The sequence below is a fragment of the Lissotriton helveticus genome, chromosome 10 (assembly GCF_964261635.1).
Source record: "Lissotriton helveticus chromosome 10, aLisHel1.1, whole genome shotgun sequence".
Classification (NCBI taxonomy): domain Eukaryota; kingdom Metazoa; phylum Chordata; class Amphibia; order Caudata; family Salamandridae; genus Lissotriton; species Lissotriton helveticus.
The window spans coordinates 362426819-362438845 of record NC_136071.1 but is presented as its reverse complement, the minus strand read 5'-3'; the positions used below and the strand labels follow the sequence as shown (position 1 = coordinate 362438845).

General features: G+C 46.4%; 1 protein-coding gene across 1 annotated transcript in view; it reads right to left on the bottom strand.

The window, feature by feature from the left end:
- The window catches only part of LOC144784018 (SCO-spondin-like), a 1726865-nt gene that overhangs the window by 813182 nt on the left and 901656 nt on the right, over positions 1-12027 (bottom strand). Inside the window, exon 69 of the mRNA XM_078662721.1 lies at positions 3543-3589. Within this exon, the coding sequence (XP_078518847.1) occupies positions 3543-3589 (47 nt within the window). The remainder of the gene's footprint in view (positions 1-3542; positions 3590-12027) is intronic.

The following is a 12027-nucleotide window of genomic DNA, read 5'->3' as shown; positions in this document are numbered from 1 at the left end:
TGTAGGTTTCCTTAGGTGCCAGCTGGGCTTGGACCAAAAATCCACAGCTACCCATTTTGCAGCCAAAAAAGGTTTTTTTTGGTGGAAAAATGTGATTTGTCCATGATGTGTTTAGCCAGTTTCCTGTCATGGGAACTAGGCCCACCTACACAAGTGAGGTACCCTTTTTAATGAGAGACTTGAGGGAATTCTGGGTAGAAGGAAGTTTGTGGCTAACTGTGAGTCCAGAACTTTCCATCACTGAATTGTAAGGAAAATGTGTATTTTAGTCAAAGTTTGGGGTGTACATGGGATTCTGGGTGACTGACAAACCCTGGTGACAGCCACTCAAGTCACACCACCATGGATTCCCCTAGGTGTCTGGTCTTCATTTTCTTTTTTTACAGGTTTGCTAGGTTTCCCTAGGTGTCGGCTGAGCTAGGGCACAAAACCAGAGCTACCCACTTTGCAAAAAAAGGGTCCGTTTAGAGTGCATAAATGTGATGTATCCATGTTGCATTTTAGGCCGTTTCCTGTTGCGGTTACTAGGCCTTACCACACATGTGATGTACCATTTTTATCGGGATAATGGGGAAATGGTGGGTACAAGGAATGTTGTGGCTCCCTGCATATTCCAGAACTTTCCATCACAGAAAGGTGAGGAAAATATGTTTTTTCTTTCAAAGTTTGAGGCTTGCAAGAAATTCTAGGTAAAAACACATCTGGTGAGACACACACAGGTAAACCTATCGTGGATTCCCCTAGATGTCTAGTTTTAAAAAATATACAGGTTTGCTAGGTTTTCCTAGGTGCTGGTTGAGTTAGGGCCCAAAATTCACAGCTACCCACCTTGCAAAAAAAGGGTCAGTTTTGAGTGGAAAAATGTGATGCGTCCATGTTGTATTTTGGCCCATTTTCTGCCATGGGCACTAGGCTCACCCATACATGTGAGGTACCATTTTTATTGGAAGGATTGTGGGAGTATAGAATAGTAGAACATTTGTTATTTCCAATTGAATTTCACTGGATTTGTGCCTTCCCAAATTTAAGTCAATGTCTAGGAAGAAGCCATTATGTAAACATTCTCACTACATCTTATGCTAGAATGGTTACCCACAAATTCAAAGTTGTACAAATAACTACTGCTCCTAAACTCCACAACTTATGCCCATTTTAGAAATAAATAGATATGCTTGATATCTATTTTTACTCTGCAGATTTCACCATAGGAATTGGCCCATACTCAGTACACTATGATAACCAATGTATAGTGCAGTGCAGTTGTTGCCTATGGGTGCCTTGGATTCTCTGAGAATCTAAAAATCCTATATATCCCCGCAGCCAGTACCATCAGAGGGTGTAATGACATATTGCTTTTGTAAATTGGTCATCATGGCAAAAAGTTCCAGATAAAAATATTTTCACAAATGCCAGTTTTTTCCTACTCATTTTCATTATTTCTTTAAAGCAACAATTAGTTTCATTTGGAAATCCGTGAGGGATCTACACAAGTGATCCCTGATGAGTTCCAAAATGTGTCTACTTTTCAGAAATCTATAGCTTTCCTGGATCACCCATTGGTTACACACTAGTTTCCACCACAAACTGGAAGTAAGTTGAGATAACAAAAAATAGGGAAAATGGTCTCCCTCTTTGACAATAACTGTGGCAAAATAATTAGGGTTTTTTATTCTGTTCTGCATGTTCCTGAAAGTTGGGAAGATGGTGACTTTAGCACAGCAAACCATTTGATGATGCCATTTTTAGGGAAAAAACAGACACTTTTATCGAGAACACTTTTTACTATCGAAATTATGCTATATTTTGCCTGTTTTTTTCTCACTTTTCTCCAGGGCATCCCATCCTTTAGAATCTCCAGGATGACGAAAAAAAGGAAGCAGATTTGGTGTGGATACCTTATGTGGATAAAAAGTTATAGAGCCCTAATCGAGATAGACCCAGCAGTTGAGGGGTAGTGCACACCAAGAAGATTCATGGCACATCTCTATGGTAACCTTTCTAACTCTAATATTACCACACAACAGCCACGGTGGACTTTCTTAAAACCTTAATCAATACATTAATATATGATTAACAGTCACTGGGCTCTCAGGGATTGGTGGTAGTTAAAGTTTTAGTAAAATTCCAAAGATGCAAAGTATAGCAAATTGGCAGCAAGCATTTCGTGGAAGGGAACAGATGTCAGAAGGAGGCAAACATTTCTACAGAGGAGTAAAAAAATTGCATTGAACAGAATAGTCTTCTTCCGAGGACTGAAAACATCCATTTGTGGATGCAGAGCCCCATTACAACGATGGGACACCCCATGTAGTAGTCACGTGCACATCCACTAAAGGCAGCATACTTCTACTAAACTTAACACATTTCCATTAAAGTTATCAAATTCCAAAGAGAGCAAAAGCCTCCTTAAAGAAAACACATTCTTTTATAGGTATCAAACGATCATGTAATAATAATCCTCAACATGCAATAGTTTTATTTTTTAAGTGACAAATTTACAATGAAGGCAAAAAGCCTCTGTTGAGAGCATTACACTTCCACTGAAACGAACGGTTTCACCTATATGTTTCACTCAAGTAAAATAACTCCCATTGGGGGCAATGCACTTCCATTAACCACAGTAAGCATTGCATATCCGTGTCATGTCCATGCCACTATGGGCCATATGTATCAAGCTAATTAGCATTCGCAAAGGCCGAAATTCTGCGAATTTCGGCCTTTGCGAATGCTAATTAGACAAATGGTATGTATCAAACAAGTTTGATGCAAAATAAGGAATAGCAAAATTTGCAATTCCTTATTTTGCGATTGCACTTAAGGAATCGCAAATTTTGCGATTGCTTAAATGCAATGTATCAAACAAAAAATATTTAAAAAATGCCATTAAGGATTCGCAAATTACCACCAACTTCTAGTTGGTGGTAATTTGCGAATTCTTTTCAAAAATCTTTTTTCCAAAAAACAAAAGGTGCCATATGACGCCCATACAAGCCCTTAGGGCATGTATGTGCGCCATATGCCCCCAAATGTCTTTTTCAGGGGTGCAGCAGGGTGTTCTTGAGACACCCCTGCACCCTTGAAGAAATTCCTTATTTGCGATTAGCTAATTGCTAATCGCAAACTGCACCTTCATTCCTATGGGCCTCCTGGCCCATAGAAATGAATGGGTAATTTGCGATTAGCAATTTGCTAATCGCAAATTAGGAATGGTAAAGAATCGCTATTTAATAGCGATTTTGTACATACATACCGTTTTGCGAATTCCAAATAGCGATTCCTTAAAATTCGCTATTTGGAATTCGCAAAACGGTAGTATGATACACATGGCCCAAAGTTTCTTAGAGTTTGCGTCTAGGCTGAAATAGTTACTGGAAGCAGATTATCTCTCTATTTCCTATTAAACTGCATCTGGGATATCAACACAATCCCTTTCTGTTTAAAAATGGAATTAACAAACTTCATCGAAAGGCAAGATTCTTTCCCCAAAGTCAGTGATCACCCACCAGTGTAACATCCCTACTCTAGCAGAAACAGTGACTTGCCTGGGCAGGGCTCCGTCCCACACACCATTTCTCCTGCGACACAGGTACTGGAAGACAGAAAATAAATGGGGTTCATACTCTTTACTGAAGTTTTTCAGGACTGAAAATTTAGAACGAACACAAAATTACCATCATTAGAAGAACAAAACCAACAGCATAACTGTTCTTCTGACAAACAACAGTATATATTTTTTTAACAACATGCACACAAATGCATTTTTACAAAAAGAACATATCATACACATGCTTCTATACTCGGGCCGGAGGTAGGCGAATGCAGCATATCACAGGAATACGGGGCTGACAAAAAATTGTCCATACAACAGCGAGGACTCCTTAAGTGACGCATACTTCAACCGCAACATCATCACCCCGATTCAGTGTATGTATATACACTACAACCCCAGTAAAAGTAAAAGCTCACCGCTGGGCTGCGCTCATAGTTGCTTGAGCCTAAAATGGTGGACGATGTCATCGTGCGCCCGTAACTCTGTCGTAACTGACGAAACCCCTGCTACTCTGCCACCTTTCCAATTATCTACTCTGAATTGACGCATGCATAGAAGCATTCAAAAGCCTTCTTAAGCGGCATCCCAACTCCATTTATGGCAACATCTAGACGTATGAAACCACAATAAACAAAATGCATTTGCTCGATATTTGACCAGAAGCCTGACTTTAAAATGGCGGCAGCATAATAGCGCATAATAGCGCGTTCCAGCTTCTCTCTACTCACAAGTGCCCAAAATACCAAAATGTGGTCCAGGCCCCAACACCATAAATGCAGACATAACTCACTGCCATTCTGATTACGTCTAGCTCACTGTGCAGAGACATGCTGCGGCTCCATGAGCAGCGTTTGAGCGTCTCCGGCGAGAGCCCGACAACCACAAAATGGCAGCCGCCATGGAGGGCCGATACGATGAGCGGCAGCGGCTGACAGGGACATGCTAACTCTGCAAGGTTGTTGACGGGAAAGGGGGCATTGTGAGGCCTTTGCAGCGAGATATCCAGCCTATAACAGCGAGAGCATGGGAATCGGCATACACGGTGAGAGCGCCCGACCTGCCCAGTGCTGCACAAGCCAGGCCATGCAGTGGTGAAGCAAAGCAGTTCCCCAAGATAGGAGCACTTTTGTGCGGGCGAGTTGCTGTCCAGACAGGGCCAAGGGAGGCCTGTTCCCACGATGGATTTATTATTCTCTGGCAGCCGCAGTCCTGGATATTGACTCTAAATGCCAGATGCCTGACCTTAGGATGGCCACCAGTGTACAGTACAGTCCCCTGCCTGACCCCAAGATGGTTGCCATAGTGGTCCCCTCACGTTGTTTTACTTCCCTGGGACAACAATTGGACATTGACCAGACATTGAACCTATCCCCTAACCTGCTTAAACATCAGGACTTGAACCTGCGGAACTTACCCCAGAATGTGGAGACCAAGCAATTTGGCTGATGCCTGGTGGAGCTACCATATAGCTAAAGTGGAGATGGGTTGTGGACTCCCCCCCTCACCCCCCCAAGATACTTTCTCCAATGCACTCTTGACGCATAGCTTACCGGGGAAAAGTAACGAGGGCGCTGGAGTCTAGAGACTCCGCAGGACATACACCTTCATTAGCCTCACACTAGGCTTACCCCCAGGACTAACCTGAAGTTTCTGACCCTTAACATTAAAGGCTTAAACAACCCAGTTAAGAGAAAGGCAATTCTATCTTAACTAGAGCATTCCCAGGCAGATGTCTGCATTTTACAAGAGACTCATCTCCAACCCAGAAAAATTATTTCCCCAGCAGTATTTCTCCTCCCAGTCACGAAAGGTCGCAGGAGTAGTGATTCTGCTCTGATATAAGTTTAGAGGCAAGGTAGGGGGCTAAGACAGCTGAGATAAAGGGCCGACTGCTGTGTTACCGAATTCAATTGGGCAACCAGTCACTAGTACTGGCCTACATACACGCCCACAACGAAAGCTAGGAAACCTTAATTCACAGGGCAGTAGCCAAGGTGTTAGCGGCACAGGACTGCTGAGTTCTCATAGGAGGGGATTTAAACATGGTTTTTAATAACATTGATAGATCGGTACACAGGCTGGGAATGACAGGGACTTTTAGTCCAGGGAAAGTACTATGGCTACAAGGGATGGGTCTCGGGACCTCTGGAGGGCCATACACCCAAACGCACAAGACTACACATTGTATTCCCATGTGCACAAGTCATGTGCCCGCTTAGATTACTTTTTGGGTTCTCGGAGGTACAGAGGGCCACGCTCTTTATACGATCACTCTGCGGTTGTGCTCGATCTCTCTATCCCAACCTCGACTCAGGCCCCTCATAGATGACAACTTCACAAGACCCTTTTGCATAGACCTGAAGTGATTCCGCAGCGTGAGAAAGATATAGACGAGTACATAGCACTAAATGACACAACTGCTGTCTCTCTGCCTATACTTTGGGACGCCATGAAAGCGGTCCGGAGGGGGGAAATAATTGCTTAAGCTTCGGCTGATAATAAGCGGAGGTGGGAGAAGAGAACACAGCTGCAGCAGCAGGTTAAGAAATTGGAAAGAATTCATCACCGAACCCGGGCCCCTTGGGTGTGGCACCTGCTGAAAAGGAAAAGGAAACAGTTAGCTGACTTAACCTCGACAGCACAGATCATCCCATCTTGAGCCTTAGGCATTCCTTCAATGTGGGGGGTAATTAATGTGGACGACTACTTGCGAATAATCTTAGAGGGATGCGCCAGGCAAATGTGGTTGAAACATTGAGGGCCCCAGATGGGACGGCAATTGGGGAAGACGAGGAGATAGCGGCTCAGTTCCGAGCAATTTACTAGGAGTTATACTCTCCACATGATCTCCCAGAGCAAGATTTACCACAGTACTTAGAGGAGGCTAAGGTTGAGCACTTAACTGAAAAGCAGGCGTCAGATTTAGAGGATTTGGATAGAGGAAGTCATATCTGCAATCTCCAAATTACAAGCACACAAGGCACCAGGGCCAGATGGCTTCCTGGCAGTGTTTTATAAATTGCTCTGGGGCAAATTAACTCCTCTTCTCACAAGAGTCTTAAACTCAATCTCGTCAGTGGAATCCCTCCCCCTTCTATGAAGGAGGCGTCAATAACTGTTATAGCTAAACAGGGCAAGGGCAGACAACAGTGCAGGTCGTATCACCCAATCTTACTTTTAAATGTAGATGCTAAGCTCTTTACGGGGATTTTAGCGAACAGACTAGCGCCCCTGCTCCCGGGACTGATTGAGCCAGACCAGGCCGGTTTTATAACGCACAGAAAATGGTCTGAAAACACCAAGAGAACACTACATTTGATAGATAAGTACACCTGCTCTCCGCAGGAAAGGGTGCTTTTCTCTATCGATGCCGAAAAGGCGTTCAACCGAGTGTACTGGCCTCACCTGATTGAAGTGCTAAAACGTTTTGCAATCAAGGAATGCTTTAGTGCCTGGATCAGTGGTAACTATGGCTCTCGGAGTGTGTCAATTCGAGTGACAGATACATCTGAACGCTTCCCGTTTTGTGGAGGGACGTGGAAGGGGTGCCTGCTCTCCCCTCTCTTGTTTGCTCTTTACACAGAACCTTTTGCACAAAGTGTTATGTCTTCAGAGATCGCAGGCATACAGACCAGGGGGGAGGAGCACCTAATAACCCTCTACCCCGATGATGTTCTAGTAGCTTTAGAGAACCAAGGGAACGCCCTTCCGGCCTTTCTGGAAGAGGTCGAAGTGTTCGGCCCGGTCTCGGGGTGTCACATCAAACTGGCCAAGTCCCAGACAATGAGCCTTACAAATACAGCAAGCACTAGAGAACAGTTAACCCAATCACACTCTATGCACTGGGCGTCGGGCTCAGTGGCAAACTTGGGCATCCAGCTTGCCCCCTCATTACAAGAAATTGCTTCTCATAAAGATCAAGATTTACTTGTGAAAGTCAAAGCCGACCTTGTGCTATGGCAACATTACCCACTCTCATGGATGGGTAGGATAGCCGCCCTGAAGATGATGATTTCCCCTAGAATATTATATAAATTTCAGATTTTGCAGGTTCGGACTGCACAGGGCACCCTTCAGAAAGCACTTCAAAACTTTGGGGCACATTATGATGGCGGACGGACCTGAGTCCGTCTGCCGCCATAGAGTAGGAGGGAACCTCCGCATGGGCTGCGGAGTTCCCTCCTGTGCAATTAGGATGTGACCGCCAGGGTGGCGGCTTCAAGCGGCACCCGCAGAAATGTTAACAATGCACGCATTGCATTTGTATGTAGAAAGTGGCAGGCACCGCGCGGTGCCTGCCGCTTTCTGCATACAAATGCAGGGGGGTACCATAGGTACCCCCCATGTGCACCCCCCAACCCCCCTTCACCTAGGGGGCCCGCAACGGGCCCCCGCAGTGAAGTTACACATGCTTTTCCACGGCGGAAAAGCCGCCACGGAAAAGCATGTTTCAGAGCCCATCCTAATCTGGCTGACGGTGTCTGAGAGACACCGTCACCATATTAGTGCTTTTCCACCGCGGTTGTAAGCCAACCGCGGCGGAAAAGCTGAGGACGGAAACCAGGACCCACCAGCCATCCTAATGTGGTGGTGGGTCTTTGGTGGGTCCGCAGAGGATTTTCCGCATGTTCCGGGCCGGCGGTGGCTTCCGCCGGCCCGGAGGATGCGAAAAATCCTCCATCGTAATAGGCCCCATAATCTGGGGAAATAAGCATCCTAGGATGAGACGAGACCATAGCTGGCAGGCCCCTGAAGAGGGAGGCCTGGGTATTCCTTGTGTGGCGTGAAATTATCAAGCTTCACAACTAATTTACTTGGTAGAATGGTCCACGCCTGAATCGGAGAAGAGATGGCTGTTTATGGACAGGGCACTAGCAAACACAGTGCTCTAGAAGATTCCCTTCCTGCCCCGTGCTCACCTCCCGCCGAATTTATATTTATCTGTATTGTGAAGCCTACTTTAAGGGTCTGGGATGCAATTGCGACACAAGCAGGGCTGACGTCTTTCTCGTCCCCTCTCTCTCCTATAGTCGGAAACAGAGTGTTTCCCCCAGGGACGGATAGCATCACATTTTCAGCATGGATGGAGATGGGATGCAGATCTATAGATCACTTCTTTGACAAGGAAGGTCTCGGGCCATTTCATGACCTGAAACAGTATTATGGGATCCCTGATAATGAATGCTACAGATATAGACAGATACAGCATGGGTGATGCAACCGAATGTGAGGGAGGCAGCACAGCCTCATTTTACGGGCTTTGAGAAGTGAATTCTCTTAAAAAATGTAAACAAGCACCAGACTTCAGGGATCTATAGACACCTGGGAGGGGAAGAACAGGGGAACAAGATACCCTCCCAGTGCCAGTGCGAGCGAGGATTGGGAAGGTCACTTTATCAGAGGGAGTGACGTGACAAATTTTATTGAGTGTGACACACCTCCAAAAGCGCGGCTAGCATGGAAATTGAAACGAAGTTGGCCACGTGCTGGAATCTCACCCCAGAACGGCTAAAGAAAGGGAACCCGGACAGGGATGACAGATGCTGGCAATGGTGTGATGGGCTTGGGACACTGGTTCACATGTTGTGGGAATGCCCTTGTCTGAATGGCTTTTGGGAGGAAATCCTAGCAAACATAGACACAATGCGACACCCAACTTCCCAGATTCCCCTCTTTTGTAATATTGGGTCTCCCTAGCCCTCTCACCTACCCCCTAAAATCTAGATGGGGAAGAATATACCATTAGCAGCATTGAGGGCCCCACCCCCTGTCAGAGAGTTTACCTTAGGCATTAACAAAACAAGCATTGGAAATGCAATAGGTCTCGGATTTATTTGAGTTAGAGCTAATGGCATTGTAAATGGCAATGTCTTTTAGCCATGTGTTATGAAGTATATGCATGTGGTGTGTAATGGAATTATGTGGTTTGGATTGGAATTGTTCACCCTGCACACTCACAAACTGTTCACCTTGCACACTCACAAACTGTTCACCCTGCACACTCACACAGTGTTCACCCTGCACGCTCACACACTGCTCACAATGCACGCTCACAGACTGTTAACCCTGCACGCTCACACACTGCTCACCCTACACACTCACATACTTCACACTCTGCACTCACACTGTGCACTCACAACTGTGCACTCACAACTGTTCACTCACACTCTGCACACTCACTCTGCACACTCACTCTGCACACTCACTCTGCACTCACTACTCTGCACTCACTACTCTGCACTCACTACTCTGCCCTCACTACTCTGCACCCACTACTCTGCACCCACTACTCTGCACTCACTACTCTGCACTCACTACTCTGCACTCACTACTCACTACTTTGCACTCACTACTCACTACTCTGCACTCACTACTAACTACTCTGCACTCACTACTCACTACTCTGCACTCACTACTCTGCACTCACTACTCTGCACTCACTACTCTGCACTCACCACTCTGCACTCACCACTCTGCACTCACCACTCTACACTCACCACTCTACACTCACCACTCTACACTCACTACTCTGCACTCACTACTCACTACTCTGCACTCACTACTCACTACTCTGCACTCACTACTCTGCACTCACTACTCACTACTCTGCACTCACTACTCTGCACTCACTACTCTGCACTCACTTCTCTGCACTCACTACTCTGCACTCACTACTCTGCACTCACTACTCTGCACTCACTACTCACTACTCTGCACTCACTACTCACTACTCGGCACTCACTACTTGGCACTCACTACTCGGCACTCACTACTCGGCACTCACTACTCTGCACTCACTACTCTGCACTCACTACTCTGCACTCACTACTCTGCACTCACTACTCACTATTCTGCACTCACTACTCACTACTCTGCACTCACTACTCACTATTCACTACTCTGCCCTCACTACTCACTACTCTGCACTCACTACTCTGTACTCACTACTCACTACTCTGCACTCACTACTCACTACTCTGCACTCACTACTCTGCACTCACTACTCTGCACTCACTACTCTGCAATCACTACTCTGCACTCACTACTCACTACTCTGCACTCACTACTCTGCACTCACTACTCACTACTCTGCACTCACTACTCTGCACTCACTACTCACTACTCACTACTCTGCACTCACTACTCTGCACTCACTACTTTGCACTCACTACTCTGCACTCACTACTCTGCACTCACTACTCTGCACTCACTACTCACTACTCTGCACTCACTACTCACTACTCTGCACTCACTACTCACTACTCTGCACTCACTACTCACTACTCTGCACTCACTACTCTGCACTCACTACTCTGCATTCACTACTCACTACTCTGCACTCACTACTTTGCACTCACTACTCACTACTGTACACTCACTACTCTGCACTCACTACTCACTACTCTGCACTCACTAGTCTGCACTCACTACTCACTACTCTGCACTCACTACTCTGCACTCACTACTCACTACTCTGCACTCGCTACTCTGCACTCTCGACTCACTACTCACTACTCTGCACTCACTACTCCCTACTCTGCACTCACTACTCTGCACTCACTACTCTGCACTCACTACTCTGCACTCACTACTCACCACTCACCACTCACCACTCTGCACTCACCACTCTGCACTCACCACTCTGCACTCACCACTCTGCACTCACCACTCACCACTCTGCACTCACCACTCTGCACTCACCACTCTGCACTCACCACTCTGCACTCACCACTCACTACTCTGCACTCACCACGCTGCACTCACCACTCTGCACTCACCACTCTGCACTCACCACTCTGCACTTACCACTCACTACTCACTACTCTGCACTCACTACTCACTACTCACTACTCTGCACTCACTACTCACTACTCTGCACTCACTACTCACTACTCTGCACTCATGACTCTGCACTCACTACTCTGCACTCACTACTCACTACTCACTACTCACTACTTACCACTCTGCACTCACCACTCTGCACTCACCACTCTGCACTCACTACTCTGCACTCACTACTCACTACTCTGCACTCACTACTCTGCACTCACTACTTTGCACTCACTACTCTGTACTCACTACTCTGCACTCACTACTCACTACTCTGCACTCACTACTCACTACTCACTACTCTGCACTCACTACTCTGCACTCACTACTCACCACTCACCACTCACCACTCTGCACTCACCACTCTGCACTCACCACTCTGCACTCACCACTCTGCACTCACCACTCACCACTCTGCACTCACCACTCTGCACTCACCACTCTGCACTCACCACTCACTACTCTGCACTCACCACGCTGCACTCACCACTCTGCACTCACCACTCTGCACTCACCACTCTGCACTTACCACTCACTACTCACTACTCTGCACTCACTACTCACTACTCACTACTCTGCACTCACTACTCACTACTCTGCACTCACTACTCACTACTCTGCACTCACGACTCTGCACTCACTACTCT